The sequence below is a fragment of the Myotis brandtii genome, unplaced genomic scaffold (genome assembly GCF_000412655.1).
Source record: "Myotis brandtii unplaced genomic scaffold, ASM41265v1 scaffold668, whole genome shotgun sequence".
NCBI classification, from domain to species: domain Eukaryota; kingdom Metazoa; phylum Chordata; class Mammalia; order Chiroptera; family Vespertilionidae; genus Myotis; species Myotis brandtii.
In genome coordinates, this window is record NW_005370597.1 from 2,427,592 (window position 1) to 2,444,222 (window position 16,631).

The 16,631-nt window shown below is 42.6% G+C and overlaps 1 protein-coding gene across 4 annotated transcripts in view; it reads left to right on the forward strand.

The window, feature by feature from the left end:
- Positions 1–16,631, forward strand: part of CYSTM1 (cysteine-rich transmembrane module containing 1) — a 39,886-nt gene that overhangs the window by 1,098 nt on the left and 22,157 nt on the right. Inside the window, exons 1-3 of one of the 4 annotated variants that reach the window (XM_014529077.1) lie at positions 247–290; positions 2,430–2,482; positions 15,425–15,646. In XM_014529077.1, the coding sequence (XP_014384563.1) occupies positions 286–290; positions 2,430–2,482; positions 15,425–15,646 (280 nt within the window). In that variant the 5' untranslated portion in view covers positions 247–285. Of the gene's footprint in view, positions 1–246; positions 291–2,429; positions 2,483–14,744; positions 14,776–15,255; positions 15,317–15,424; positions 15,647–16,631 lie in introns of those variants that run through there. The other 3 variants (XM_014529079.1, XM_005881051.2, XM_014529078.1) reach the window with 3 other exon arrangements.

The window sequence follows — 16,631 nt, forward strand, 5'->3', positions numbered from 1 at the left end:
GGAGCCCCGCAGGTGGGAGCAGGGCGGAGGGTGTGCAGACCGCGAGCTGCGGCGGGAGGAACCCTGACCTCTGAGAGCGGTGGATGGGGTTCTCGTAGACCTGTTGGGGGTGAAACCTGAGCGGAGTCCTGCGCCGCGGGGACTGTGCTCCCAGCCGCCGTGGGGAATTGGAGAGTGGAGGGCGGGAGGAAGGAGGCCTCCGGAGACGCTGGAGGAAAAGGAAGGAAGGTTCTGTGCCTGACTGCACCGAGCACCAGGGCCGTGTGTGGGGGGAAAGTTTGGAGAATGAGGTTAGTGCCGGTTAGGAAGACTCTCAGTGCCCAGCTGGCTATTGCGTGCCAGGGGAGTCCTGAAGCGTCGACTGCATGGAGGTAGGAGGATCACAGGGCTGGGGAGACAGGCGCTGGGGAGGCAGGCGCTGGGGAGGCTGTTGTGACAACCTGGCAGAGGTGACAACACTTGGAACTCGGGTGTGATGGGATTCCGTGAACCCTGTTTATGAAATATTTATAACAGACAGGTGCATACACTCCGGCCATGGTTAGCAGATTAAACCCAAAATTCCTTCCTAGGAGAGAAAGGAAGCCCCCACTGCAGCTCATTTGATCTCATTTGGTCAGGTTTAATGGCTGCCTGAGAACTTTGCGCCCCTGTCCAGGGTGGGGCAAAGGTAGGTTTACAGTTGTCAGCACGCGAAACACAGTTTATTCTTGTATTTTTTAAAATTAATTATTGTGTTTTCCATACGAACAACTGTAAACCTACTTTTGCCCCACCCTGTATAGGTGCGGTGGGTGGTTGGATTGTCGGCCGCACTTGTTCTTCAGAGGTTCCAAACTCTTAGAAAAACCTCTTCAGGGGGAAATCGGAACCCCAAGTGACTGGGAGGAGATTTAATGGGGGAAGTTATTAAGGGATACTCAGTGCCCCAAACATGAATATGGGCATCGGGGAAGCTGAAAGGAGTCCCCTGCTCTTTGTTAATTGTAGAACAGAGTTCCTCTTTTCTACCTGTTCCCCTCAGCTTGTGGGCTTCCCAGCGTCAGACGGCTTAAGTGTTAATTGGCCATTTTGTCTTAACTTCCTGGAGCTGAAAGGAGTCCCCTGCTCTTGGTTAATTGTGGAACAGAGTTCCTCTTTTCTACCTTGTTCCCCTCAGCTTGTGGGCTTCCCAGCGTCAGACTGCTTAAGTGTTAATTGGCCATTTTGTCTTAACTTCCTGAGAAACAGGGGAAAATGTTTTGATTACTGAAGGGGAATGATTTGGTGATTTAAGGTTTTCCCCAGCTCTGGAATTCACTGATTCTGTGACTCAAAAAATGCACTGATGTCCATTTTATGTTGAACCTTAGGAACTTCTGTTTTCTGGGAGGTGAAATGGCTGAATCTTCCCACCAATTTGTTTTGTATTTGTTTGACTCCAGAAAACAGAATTGGACCTCCAGGGATGTCATACAGTAAACTGTAGTTTAGGCCCTAAACTTTAGGGAATTGAGAACTTGGCCAAGGTGGCCGAAGCTGGTTTGTGTATAAACCTAGAAACCTGCCCAGCACTCGATGGAGAGCAAATCCGGAGTGGTGGCACCTGGGAAGAGTGAACTTCGTAAAAGAAATCTTAAGACAGGTCACCTGAACAATGTGTTTACCATCTATTACTACTTACCCGATGAGTCTGCGTCCTCCCCCTTGTTATAATAGTGGTTTTAAAGGGGCTTTGCAGGGGCTTCAATATTAAGAATACTGGATATTAGATTTTTTAAAAATTGTTAACCATTTTCTAAATCTCTTCGGAAATATTTGAACCAGCCAACTAATCCTGCTTCCTTTGGAAAGAAACAGTCCACCCCACCCCCCCACTCCCCCAAACACTGTAACTCTGTGCTGCCAAGGTCGTTAAGTAGGTCAAAAGTTTGGGGGAATTTTCCGCTTTCTTTCACCCCTGCCACCTCCACAAGTTTGCCCAGTGGTAGAGAAGTTAAGACTTCATGTCAGGAAAAAAAGAATTAGTGTGTTTCCCCTAAACAGGGCTCTCTGGGACTGGGTGTTCTGTTGAGAAAGTGAAATGCCCTCCCTTAAGAGGAACTAGGCCCAGGTGAGAGACAGGACTAGGAGAGGCCAGAGACCTTCCGCGGAGCAATCTGGGCCTGCACCTTTGTCACCCAAGGCCCTGGGCAGGGCCCTCCTCTCTTGGCACTGAAACATTCTTCCTCGACCTTGAAACAGGGTCAGTCCTCCCTTCACAGAGGTACTACAGAGAATTAATGAGAGGCTTGTATGAAGTTTGAGCTCATCCAAAGCAAATATTTTAATTCTTGGATGAATGGTAAATTTTGAGATGTTGTGAAATAAAAAAAGAGGTGGACATTATAAATTTTTGTAAAAGCCTCCTTCAAACCCTAAGGCTTTTTTGTTGTTGTTTTTTTCTGGAGTATTTGGGCTTGGTTTATCATCGTGCCTATAATCAAGATCTGCAGACCTGAGGGTAAGTGCTGTTTGTATTTCACATGTAAACCAGTCTGGGTTTCCCCCCACTCTTTTCCCCCTCTTTTAGAATGCCTAGAGTAAATCAGTAAATCGGTAGCCTAGCAGGTTTGGGGCTTTGGACCCAACATCCTTTCAACCCTAAAGGAGTTTGTTATTAAGCTCATCAGAGACAGAAGTAGGTAATAAAGCTCACGAAATGAAGTGAGTAAAATAGCCATTTCTTTAAAATCCCCTATCCTATTTCAATTCACCAATCCTACTGCTCAAATAGAGATTCAAGTGCTTGCTGGTGTTCCCAGAAACTGTACAGAACTGTTATATTCATCTCTTAGACTTTTGGCATTTGTTGGCAAGTATAGTTCTCACTTGAGTGAAATTCTGACAGGAGAGGGAGAGGCTTCTTGTTTTTCTCAGACTGAGCTCAGGCCTTCATGCTCCCCACGCCGGGCCAACGCTTCTAATTGGCTTGGCTATAAAATGGGAGTTAGCAATTAAAAAACAGCAGTATGGAAGCAAGGGGATTGAGCATGAGTTGATTCTCGAGCCTCTAGTCAAAAAAGGTTTACAATGCTTTGGGCACTATATACAAAGGGCTCTTCAGAAGGAAGTGAGCTTGGAATGACTTCTTTTTTGTAGTTTTTAGGAGACATGGAATATTTGTACTGATTTAGGCCTCAAGCAAAGGAGGCAAATGATTTGAATACAGTCTCTGTGGCCAACAAGCCTATGGTATGACTCTGCAGAAAACAAGGGATGATATATATTTTTCTGAACCCTTTCAGTTAGTGGTTTAAGGGAGTGTTGGTAGTTATGGTGAGAGGAGAGTTTGATTTACCTGCATTTACTCTTTGGGGAGTAATGCCTTATTCACAGGTGCCTATCATTAGTTCTCTGATGATTTATGCTAAAGAATCGTTAGTTAGTCCCAAGAGAACTGACCCAGAAAACACATCATTACTGCAAATTATCTGACCACGTGGTCAGTGTTCAAAGAAAGACAGGGATGGGGAACAATGGAACCGCAAAGGTTTGGGGGGAGAAGAATTCCTGGGAAGTGGTACTAGACTTCTGCCACATTAAATTTCCAGTGCGGTCCACAGTACTTTACCAGTCAGTTTCCAGTGTCAGGACCTTGGGCAGGATCATTTGGGGAGAATAAATACTGCCTTCAGCCAAAGATATGATTCACTAAGTGAATTTTTTTTCAGAGGTCAGTAGGCAGGTGGTAGGGCTGGTTTGGGGTAGGGGCCCCTTAAATCCCCTCTCCTGAAACTCCATGTGGCTCTGATACTGGGAAGACAGCAGAGTGAAAAATCTAAGTGTAAAAAAGAAATACGTGCAGTCAGAGTGAAACCACTGGTGTTTTTATATGAAATTTGCCTGGAAGCCTAAGTGGTGGTCAGACTGTATGCTATATTAAATTCTAGTCCTTTCATCAGGGGAGTGACTTCTCTGGTGCTGTGGTATATTGTTCTTTCTGTGTGAGTATGCTCTTGGAAAACTCAGGTTTTAGTTCAGGGTGGATGCAGTAATTTATTTCAGTTCATCAGTACCCCATACTTTGAGCCCCTTGTTTTCCACATATACAGTAGCTCTTTGTGGGTAGTACTAATGACAGAAATCTGAAGATATCATCTGGCATTTGTGTTTTCTAATTTTTGTTGTCCATAGTGCCTGCCCCTTTAAAAATTCTGTGAAAATTGAGAGAAGGAAGGAGGGGAGAGTGAGCTGCCCTGCACTTGTACATGATCTCTTAGGGTGCTGCACATGGTAGGCACCAGTGGTACTCGCTGGTGTACAGTGAAATTCACTCTTGTCCATTAACAGCCATCCTGCAGGGCTGGCTGAGCTGCTGCTTCCTCCATGGGCCAGGAGGGCAAGCTTTCATGGTGGCGCAAAGCCGGGCTGGTTTGGTGTCCGTCAGGAGCCACGAGTGCTTAAATTACCAGCACATTAAGCTGTAGGGGTCTCTTCCTAAGCCATCAAGATTTCCGTTCTCCCAAAAGCCTAATCCGGGCTGGGGTTTGGGGGACCGTGGGGCAGAGACCGTCTTTCAGGGGCTGTGCTGGTGGGGGACCTGGCCTGGGACGGGGCCATGTCAGGCTTGTTGGGAAGGGTGGGCCAGTCCTCTTTCTAATGTGTCCTCTAAACTTGGCAGGGGGCAGAGTTCATCCTTTTTCTCTCTCTCCCTGCTCTAACCTAGCCTTTCATTTCCCCAGCTCACTTTCTGTGTTAGCAGCTTTCTTTCCTTTTCATTTCCCTTGTTCACTGCTGCTTTCTCTTTCAATCCTCCCTCTTGCTGGGCCTCATTTTCTCCCCATTGTCACTTTGAGGCCTGGCTATTTGAAGTTCCAGGGTTACAATGCTGCCCTGCATGTCCCAGTGACTAGGTGTAATTTAGAGGTCCGCAGCCTTTCTTTCTGAGGAGCCAACCTCACTTCCCTGCTGCTTTTAGACAGCATTGGTGGGGTACTGTCCAGAGTCCCTGACCTGAGGCATTGGATGAAGCTGGAGATGCCTCTCCACTGGGGGCCCCAGCAGTGTGGCAAGGGGGCTGTGGTCAGGATTTGCTGGCATGGTCAGCTGTCAGACAAGGGACTGAGGTCTACCCTCGGGAGTCCTTCCAGAAACTGAAGGCAGAAGCAGAATTGGGAGTCCTGTGTTCAGGCGGTCCTGTGGCTTCTGCACAGGACCATACGTGACTAATAAAGACTGGAAAGGGGGCCTTTGGTTACGTTGGCCTGGAACCAATGGGACTATTTGCAGTTGTGGATCTTGCCCTGCAGCTGGGTTTTTCCAGGGGGCGACTGGGACAAACTGCTCTCAGTGGTAGTTGGATGGTTATTGGAAGCATCTAGCAAACTACGGCCCGTTTGAAATGAATAAAACTAAAAAAAAAAAGACCGTACCCTTTTATGTAATGATGTTTACTTTGAATTTATATTAGTTCACACAAACACTCCATCCATGCTTTTGTTCCGGCGGTCCGGTCCAGTTTAAGAACCCATTGTGGCCCTCGAGTCAAAAAGTTTGCCCACCCCTGATCTAGAAGCATGGCTTTCCTGCTCAATGAGTTAAGAAATGAATTTTTTTCTCTTAAAAGCCATGTGGCAGACTTTACTAAAAAATTATTATAGGGGTTTTAACTTCATTATTAAATATGTATAGAAATATATATATAACAAAAGTACAGTTTAATGAATAATTATATTTATTAATATAACTGTAATTTATTCAGGTCTAGAAATAGAATTTTACTTTTTAAACCCAAATGGGATAGTAGAATGTTCTGTGTTGCAATTTGCTTTTTAACTGTGTTGGCACTTTTCCATATCAGCACATGTAATTCTATCTCATTCTTCTTAAGGATCAAATAATAGCAGTTCCATGGTTTGGAAATTCTGTGATTTATTTAATCATTCCCATATTGATGGACCTTTGGGATGTTATATATTATATAAATATGGACGTGTATATTTTACACATGTAATATGCATACTATATAGCTCTGATAAACAAATGCCACAACTAATGTGTGTATGGTATAAAATTCTGTCTATAAAATTGGTGGGGTTTGTTGTTGTTTTTGCATCCTAGCAGTAGTATATATCTGTAGGTTAAATTCCTAAAGACAAAATTGTTGGTTCAAAGAATAGAGTGTTTTCATTTATTTATTTGAAATTTCACTTAAGAATGTGTCTTTGTTGAAGAATTTGTAAGAAAAAAAAATGGACCCTCTATAAAAAGAAGGATGTTTCTTCCAAACATTAGGGAGGAATGGTATACCAGTGCCTGGGCAGCTGAGGGGTAGGCTATTTTATTAGTTGATATTTTCAGGTAACTGATTTTTTTTTAGGGCTGTTTAATGTTTAGATCTTAGATCTTATAGAGCAGCAGGTTCTGAATCCAGCCAGAAGTTCTGTATAGAAAGTTTTATGAAAAAAGATTTTAGCAGATGATGTATTATCCTCTGGTGAAGGAAACTTCTCTGGATTCCCTCAGTGTCTAAGGCTGGAAGAATGCTAAGATGTACATTACCAAGTTTAATATTGGAGGGAAGTGAGATTGATTGGCTATAGCCATACAGGATGGGGCAAAAGTAGGCTTACAGTTGTTCTACTGGAAAATAATACAAGAATTAAAAAATAATAATCCAAGAATAAACCTTCTCATTCTCACAACTGTAAACCTACTTTTGCCCCACCCTGTATTTTCCAATAATGTTAAACTGTGGGTAACTCATATGGGTATGACTTTTCAGACTTCTCCTGATCTGATGTGTCAGGACAAGTGGAGAATGCTTACATTTTTGTATTGTTTTAATGTTGGTGATAATGGCTGAATGGCTGTAGCAAACCATGTTACTAAATAGTTTGTAGACTTTTTAGTTTCATGTAAACTGAGTAATAAAAGCAGTATGTAGTTTTTATATCAAATATTGTTTGTGAGAAAGGAAAATAAAATAAGACAGTCTCTGAACCTTTCCTTACTCCAGGATGGAGCTTCAGAGATAGATGATCCATTATTGTATTTTTTGCCTCCATGTGCATTTTTTAAATATATACTGATTTCAGAGAGGAAGGGAGAAGAGAGAGATAGAAACATCAGTGATGAGAGAGAATCATTGATCAGCTGCCTCCTGCACACCCCCTACTGGGGATCAAGCCTGCAACCCAGGCATGTGCCCTTGACTGGAATCGAACCCAGGACCGTTCAGTCTGCAGGCTGATGCTCTATCCCAGTGGTTCTCAACCTTCTGGCCCTTTAAATACAGTTCCTCATGTTGTGACCCAACCATAAAATTATTTTCGTTGCTACTTCATAACTGTAATTTTGCTACTGTTATGAATTGTAATGTAAATATCTGATATGCAGGATGGTCTTAGGCGATCCCTGTGAAAGGGTCGTTTGACCGCCAAAGGGGTCACGACCCACAGGTTGAGAACTGCTGCTCTATCCACTGAGCCAAACCATCTAGGGCTCCATGTGCATTTTGATGTCCTTGTTCAGGAAGGGTCCCATTTCTAAGCTATGTGTCATTGTGTACTCCACGGAGAGGCTATTCTAAGGCCACAAGTCAAAATGTTGATGCAAAAGACATGCTCTAATATTTAGTCATTCGTTGATTATATGAGGACAGCTTGGGGCCTGGTAGAATTCTCTGGCAAACAAAAGATGGTGCTTAAGATAGGGGATGGCTAATAATATTTAGGAGGCCAACTCCAAAATCAGTATTTGGACAACAATGAAATAACACTATAGGACATCTGCTTCCAGTCTCCTGTAAAAGAAAAACAACTTAGGAAATGGGAACAAAGCAAAATGTGTTATAAATAATGAACAAGTCATAAAAACAAAGATCTTGTCCATGTTATGATAACTGTGAGGTCTCCTGGTGTAGTTCTGTTGTCCTGGAATGCCTGCTCTTTGGCTTTGGGGCTCAGATATTCACATGTATGTGTGGCATGACTTTCCCTATTGGTGGTGTCATTTGGGCTCTACTTGTACCTCAATTTCAGTAAATTTGCATAACTCTTTGAGGTGACCACCCAAAGTGAACTTTGTTTAGTCTTTATAGGCAAACTATCTTCATCCCTGAAATTTAGAGAAATTCTAGCATTTTCCACTTGATGCAGTAACCGACAAATAGGAAAGGTAATTTTATTTTTATTAGCAGTACTGAAGGGGAAGAGCAAGCCAGCTAGTTCTTTCTTTCATATCCCCAGTACTTGGCCTGTCATGTAGTAGGTACTTACATTGATGGATAAACAGTATTAGGTTTGCCAATAGTATCCAAAAAGTAAACATAAGTTACGTGAATCTTTTAAAAGAGATTGAATAAGTATAGAAAAGGAAGCGGCAATAATCCTGAAATGATCCTACTCTTAGCAAGGCTGTTTGTGAGCTGACCTTTGGCCTCATTTAGTACTATCTGCTTCAGCCATAATGAACCTGGTTTGTTGTGTTGTTTTTAATCCTCACCTAAGGATATATTGTTGTTGTTTTTAAATTGATTTTAGAGGGGGGGGCGAGAAATAATGATATGAGAGAGAAACATCATTGGTTGTCTCCTGTATGTACCCCGACTGACTGGGGATTGAACCCAAAACCTGGGTATGTGCCCTGACCAAGAATCAAACCCGAAACCTTCGGGTTCTATCATCCTTTCCGTGCATGGGACAACACTCCAGTCAACTGAGCCACACTGGCCAGGGTATGAACCGGTTTAATCCCTCAAATGCATTCAGCTCTTTCTCACAGATTGTTATCTCTGACCTGTGTGTATATGCTCAACTCTTAGTTGTTCATCACTTCCCTTCAGAAGCATTCTTGACTTCCCTGACCTGTGGCCTCTACTTTGAGCTCACAGTACCAAGTGTTTCCTCTCTCTCAGCATGGTTTCATAATTGCTGATGTTAATGTCTGTCTCTCTAACTAGGCCGAGAAGAAATTGTCTCTTTCTTACCATTATCTCGGTAGTGCCTGGAACCACTAATGTTGGGTGCACAGGTTTACAAAAACTGCAAACAGGAGATGATTAGAGCAGCACAGAACCAGTAATTCTAAAAGCTTTTTATAGCCTAACCTTACCCAAAATTGTGGGTATGAGAATCAAGAAAAATTGAGGGACCTAGAATATAAAATAACCTATTTACAAAGATCCTATTAAAAGGCCAGCTAATCAGGGAGTTAAAAAAAGACACAGAGGAGGTCTTTAGAATAAGGTCTGATCTCGTGTTTTTAAACTTTAAAGACAATTTGTAAATTCTCAAGAAGGATAGGGTAAGGATGGAAGGATGAGCAAGGCTTCTGGCTTTGACCATAGCTCATTTACAAGATGGGAAAGTCTGCATGTAATCAAGGGAATTTTGCTTTTTTTATCCCACATCTGACTTCTCAGTTTGAAGCAGAAAGAAAACATTTAAAGAACTTAGGGATCTGAAGTGTCTTGTGAAAAAAAACACACACACACACAGTTACAAAAATCACTGTGAAAAGCAGATATAAAACAGGTTACCAACAAGGAAAAGATTACTAATTGGAAGAAAATCAGGGTAGTGGAAGTGGATAGACGGTCTACAAAGGCATGTAGCATTAAAAAAAAAAAAAGTGGTAGCATGAAAAGCACTAAGAAAACTTGCTTGGCCAGTGTGGCTCAGAGGTTGAGCATCTACCTATGTACCAGGAGGTCAAGGCACATGCCTGGTCAAGGCACATGCCTGGATTGCAGGCTTGATCCCCAGTAGGGAGAGTGCAAGAGGCAGCCTATCATTGATTCTCTTTCATCATTGATGTTTCTATCTCTCCCTCTCTCTTCTTCTCTGAAATAAATAAAAATATATACATTTTTTTAAAAACCATAAAGGTTTCCTTAGTCAAACTTTTAGAAATACAAAAATGAATATAAATAAATAACAATTGCCTATCATTCCAACCAGATATTTCCTTCTAGCCAGATTTTATCTGTCTGCTGTTACTGTATGACTTAAAGTGTGAAAATCTTAATGTACAACTCAGTGAGTTCATAGCATTCATGTGAACATGACTCGGCTCAAGATGTAGACATTTCCATTATCCCAGAAGGCTGTCCTTGTGCCTCTTCCAGTCAATATTCTTAGACTCATTTTGGCAGTTCTTGAACCTCACATAAATGGGATCGTACAGTGTGATGTCTGTTGAGTCTGGCTTCTTTTGCTCATCTTTGCCTGTACTTGTTACTATAAGAACTCTTAGCTCCCCCCCCCCTCACACATTATTGTATGTAATATTGTGGGGGTTTTTTATTATTGCTGAGCAATTTTCTGTTATTTAACTATACCATAATCTATTGGTTCTGCTCTTGGTGAACATTTGGATAGTTTTTAGTTTGGAGCTATTATAAGTAAAGCTGCTTTGAACATTGTTACATATGTCTTCAGTGGACTTAGGCACTCATTTTATCTCAGTATAGATCTAAGAGTAGGGTTGCTGGGTCATAAGGTAAATACTGCCAAATTCATGAGTACATTATGTACTTCCAAAAGCTTGATTGTTTTAGCTTTCATATATAGATCCATGATATTGTGTATTATTTTTTGTTTATAAGGATGAGGATCAAGGTTCATTTCCCCACCCCCACAAGAATATTGTGGAATGAACTCAGAAAGAGTCTGGAGGCTTTGCTAGAAATAAAGACTAAAACTTTATTCAAAGGTCAGGGTTTGCAAGCTGGAAATACAAGTAGGCAATATCCAGAGTGTTTTGAAGAAGAATGCTAAGAGTTCTCATAGTAACAAGTACATTCTTGAGAAAAGTCAGTCCTGCCTTCTTAGCCTCTGGATTTGTCTGAGAGGGTAATCCTCTAGATGACCGTTGGTCTGGATAATGGATGTCACGTGGTCTGGATATGTGAACATTCCTTCTGTAGTCCTTTAGTGGGCAATCGGGGTTATCTGGAGGTTTGCTATATATCAGTATTTATATTAAAGAAACTTGGGATCATGCTGAATATGTGGCTTTAAATTTTTTCTTAAAATTAATATTACATAATGCTTCAAAAACAAGTCAAAATGACTGCAAAAGAACTATGTAGATGTACTATAATTTATTTAACTCTTTTCTCTTGTTGGATATTAGGGTGTTTTATTTCTGTTTTCTGTGTTTTTCTTCTACTTTGTCTTTTACAATGCATGCTCTCTCCAAATGTCTGATCATCTTTGTCCATTCATTTATGTATGAGGTAATAAAAAATTGATTAAAAGATCTGTGTATACGGGCTTTACTGTGAGGTGACTGGGCGAGTCATTTCTTGGAATCTCCTCTGCTTTTAGTTATCAATATTTTTTTTCCACTGGGTCTCTTTAGTTTTTCCAGGGGAAAATTCCCCAGTGTGCTGCTTACAGATTCAATGCCAGGCTACCAGGTAATTTTAAAATAATAACGGAAAATACTGTTCTTTCCTACACCTCTACTTTGATGAGGTTTTTGATAGTGATCTTATCTCCATGGACCACTTTCCCCCAAAGAATAGTTACTGCTTTTCTCATTGTAGCGTTGAATATCTGCTAATCCTGTGACTGAACATGTCTTGAATGGGATCTTTGGGTAGCAGTGGTCATTCAATACAATCTGTTAATGGATCTTGGCTGCTACTCCATTTGCACTGTCTCTCTTTGGAGCTTTGATTTGTCTTTAATGCTACAATTTCTACTGTTTACATTGGGTCCTTCCAGTAGGACTTACATTTCACCTGACCAAATTTATAAGGGAAAACGTTCATATTACAAAGTTTAGTATCGTACCTTAAATTTAAAGCTCATTTGTGTTTTATGTTAAGTGGTTTGTACTAGACTGTGTTAGTGTTAGGTAATTTTTTATATTGCTTTGTTCCTGTACAAGCTTGAGAATAATTGATTCCCATCAGGGAGGTCCTGCTTCTCAAAAGGACTTTGATCCCAGCACAGATGCTGTTTCTGTGACTTTTGCTGTTCTCTTTCTCTTACTGTTTTTTTTTTTCTTGTTTAGAGGAAACTGAAAATAGATCCAGATTTTTATTCCTCTAAGGTGACTGTGTCTTAGGAACACAGGGACAGAGTTTGCAGGGAGGGGGGCTTGCAGGGGGGTATGGCAGCTAGAGCATCTCTATGGCTTGTGCTCGTTAAAGCACCTAGTGCCTCAGAATAGTACAGTGGGTTTTCCCTCCTAGACACTATGATTCCTCAGGCAGAGGGAGAAAGGTATACACCAAAGACAAGAGGGAAATATGATTGAAGAAAAGGAAGGAGAACACATACATTGGGCGAGCTTTGAGAGTCCCAGGGAGAGAACTACATAGGATAATGAGGAATAGATGCAAATAGATGGATCAAGAAAAGTCATGAAATATTGAGGTCTGAAGTTCTGAGGCTAATTAGTATTGTAAGGTCTTATTGGACTAATCAAGTTAAATTACAGTTTTGGTGGAATAAGGTCAGTCTGAAAGACCCCTCTCCCCCAATACACACACTAAATTATAGGAAAGAGTAAGCCATGGCAGCTGTGTTCTACTTCTGTGACTTAAAAAATTAAGTAATGGAATGACCATAAAGGGGTTAATAAAACGGATTTCTGTGTTGACCAGGGCTCTCTAGGTTTTCCACAGGTTTTTACCAAAGCCTTCTCAGAAGGAGAGAGGAAATACAGACATGGTCAGCAATTACATATGCCCCAAGTCATGGGATGATTGCAGTGTTAGTCCCAGTGAGCCTTTGCATTAGGGTCAGGAGGAAGGCCATTCCCAGGTCAGAGGGTGAGGCCATGTTGGCATAGACCAGAAAGCAGAGAAGGGAAAGAATTCTAGTTCTTTTCTGAATTCCTGTCAAACCCCTGGGAAAATAAGAGATCTCCAAAATAGGGAACAGACTGCAATTGCGGTCAAAATAGATGCCCTCAAGCCATTCTGATTCTGTATTTAAAAGTTTCAATTTATAATCACCTCCCTCAAGTGACACTCTCCCCACTTCCTCCTCCTACTGGGTTTAGGCCCCTACTCCTACCCAACATTCTGTTTACTACTTTTTCTAAAAATCACTATCCTTATTGTTTGTTTTTTTAACCAGTTACTCAAGAGAAGAGTATGAGCTGTATTCATCCCTATACCCCACTGTGTAGCACAGTGTCAGACACAGTCAGCACTGCATGATGCATGTGCGTGGTTGAATGTCACTCAGAAGGGTTCCTTAGCTTACCTTACTATTGGTTCCTAGGATTGTAAATCCTATAGAGGCAGTTTAGGTTAGGCTGGGCTTTAGTGTGATTTATGAGCCTGTTATAAATCATCTGGCTCTAGCCATGTTGGCTCAGTAAATAGAGCGTTGGCTTGCAGACTGAAGGGTCCGGGGTTTGATTCCGATCAAGGGCACATGCCCAGGTTGCCAGCTCGATCCCCAGTGTGGGGGGGACAGGAGGCAGCTGATCAGTGATTCCCTCTCATCATTGATGTTTCTATCTCTCCCTCTCCTTTCTTCTCTGAAATCAATTTTTTAATTAAAAAAAATGGCAATTTAAAAAATAAGATGTATAATAATAAAAGCATAATATGCTAATTAGACCAGCACAGATCTAATCGGGTTGAAGCCAGGGCTGCAAGGGAAGCCCGGGTCCCAGGTGACAGAGGGAAGCTGGTGCCGGCAGCTGGGGGAAGGAAGGCCTACTCTTGCATGAATTTCATGCATTGGGCCTCTAGTAAAATAATAAAATAAAATAAATAAGTAAAGTCATCTGAGGATCCTTCTTTCTACTCTGCCTTTCTCAAGTGCCTACTTCATTTTGAGACTGGCTCCCTCAGGTCTGAACATTGGCTGTCAGCAACTTTGTAGGACATGTCCTTGCTAGACTTTGTGTGTGCCTGTGCTAAGGGGAAGGGAAGGTTGGGAGTGTGTTAGAGAGCCCCCACGCTTTTAGCTGACCAAACCACTTCAGGACCAATCCCAGTGGCCAAGGATGCCATTTGTGATTGGCTTAACCCTGGATTCCTTTGAATCAATCTTGATGCAAAAGGACGGGTGACCTGGACTGACTTAGGTTAAGTTGGGCTCTCCCTGGAGCTGGTACAGGATGAGCTTCCCTAAGTACATGAACTGCAGGACGAATGGATGATGCCTAAACTGGAAATCTGACTGCTGTTACTAAGGGGGGATATGGTTGTCGTGTGGGCAGCCAACAAAGTCTGTTAATTTTGTTTCAGATTTTTCTGAGGATCCTTACTTAATGGCTATTCTGTTCTTAATGTAGAGTCATATAGAGTCACTTGTTTGCATGTTATGAAAAAGAATTAAGTAAAATTTAGTAAATACTAGTATTTACTAAATTAAGTATTTACTGAGTATTTAGTAATATTCAAAATAATAAGTTTTGGGTATGAGACTGTTCCCTCTTCTAACTTACTATTTAATTAGGGATAGAAGAAACTCAAATAGGTAAAAAGTTTAATAGCAATACTAGAAATGGGTAATAGCACAAGGCAGCAAGATGACAGGCATCTCCCTGTTCATCGGTGTGGACTTTGCATTCCCCAGTAATGCTTTTCCTCTGGAAGTCATTGTGTCGGGCACTGTGGAGGTCACAAGCATGATGGAAATGAGATGCTGGCCCTGCAGACTAGAAGCCCAATCAGGAGAATGGTTAACAGGCTTGGAGGCTGGGAAGCAATGGCCTCCCTCACAGAAGCAAACCACTGAGAACAGGAACCTATAAACACCAGTGGGGGTTCCTGGTGAGCCGCTCCAAGGTCCCAGGAGCCTGGATGGTCAGGGGAGATGCTCAGCATCCTCGGTAGACAGCTCTGCCCGTGTCCCGTGATGACTGAGCACGCTGCTCAGCTGCTTAGAGGTGTGGGTCCGGGGGAGCAACCAGATCACCCAGTGCCCGGGGCAGTGGCGGCAGTTACACACTTTGGTCGGTCGCTGCTGGCAGTGCTGCTTGTTAGAAAACCCCGTGTGGCCCAACCCTGTTTATTGGAGGACTGCTAGTACTGGGTCAGCGTCTGCTGATCTGACTTATAATTAGTGCTGTTAGACCTTGTGCTTTCTTCTTAGAGCTGTCCAGTCACGTTTATGGACATTTCAGGCAATTGAAACACAAAATAATATTCTGTTCTTCACTCAACACATTTGTTGAGGGGCCTGCCTTGTGCCAGGCACAATGCTAAGCTCTAGGGTCATGGTGATGATTCAGAAGAGATCTGATCTCTGCTGTCCCAGCCTATAGTCTAGTGGGGAAGTCAGACAAAGGCAAATGAACAGTTACATAAGATATTTGCCAATTGTGATGGTGAGAAGGAAACACAATGGGCAGAGCTGCAGATTTGCAAGAGGTTTAAAATACCTTTACGGCCTTTTGTAAAAGATCTCTTGGGTTGAAATTCGTTTCCTAATGATTTCCACTGATTAAATGCAAATAATTTTTATTCTTTGTCTTTTAGGTATATTCTGCAGTTCCCTAATGAACCCAGGGAACCCTCCACCGTATTCGGGCCCTGGTCCGACGGCCCCGTACCCACCTTATCCACAACAACCAATGGGGCCTGAAGCCTACCCTCCAGGACCTATGGGAGGACCTTACCCCCCTCCTCAGGGGTACCCCTACCAAGGATACCCACAGTATGGCTGGCAAGGCGGACCTCAGGAGCCTCCTAAAACCACAGGTATGTGACGGGTGTGTGTGTAGGTGGATATGTGTGTGTGTGTGGGGGGGGTGCGCAGTCCCACGTCACCAAAGGAAGGGTTTGCCAGTTTTCTTTGGCAGAGAAGAAACTCTGGCCTTTGTGTGCCGTGGTTGACATTCTCAAAGCTTGGTGAGTGCTTAGGGTGGCTTCTCATTCCTGAGAGGACTTCTTTCTCAGGAAACCTGAGTCAGTTCTGCCTACTTTCCTCATTTCTCTTGCTCCCTGTGGGGCTGATGACTTCCAGGCCGACATGTGTTCTGGGCGCACCTCCTGGAGTACCTGTGGGGGAAAGGACCAGTTGGCTTTTTGCTCTGGCCGTCAGTTTTGTTTTTCAGGTTTAGCCTGTTGGGATTATTTTCTCTCAGCTTGTTGACCCTCAAGTCATCCTCTTGCCCCTACTTTCGGGGTTGGTTTTCTTTACTAACATGTTTTCATAATTCTGTTTAACCTGCTGGCTGAGTTCTCAGCTGGCTTGTGAGTCCTTGTGTGCTGGAACAGTGCTCCTCAACATTTACTCTGCACACCAGCGCCAGTCCCTGAGCAGCTACTGGGCTATGATGAGATAAGCACAGAAAGTGAGAGTAAACATTTAGAAACATTTAGAGCAATTTGGTATTTCCCTGACATTCAAGCATGTGAGCTTGCATTTTACAAAAGTATCAGTCTATGAAGGGTTAAAAAGGAAATATCTTGAGAAGCACTGTACTAAATGTCTTGGTGACTGCTACGACTGGCTCAGAACCTTTGTGGAATAGTCGCTCTCTTACAGCTCTTTCAGCTTAATTTTTACTGAGTGCTTATTATGTGCCATGTGGTCTCCTAAGAGCTTTATATATACATTAACATTTAATCCTTGCAACAATCCTATGAGGTTATTCCCATTTTATAGTGAAGTAATTGAGGCACAGAGTGGAGTAATGATTTGCCCGAGGCCACCCAGCTAGAAGTGGCAGATCCCAGAATC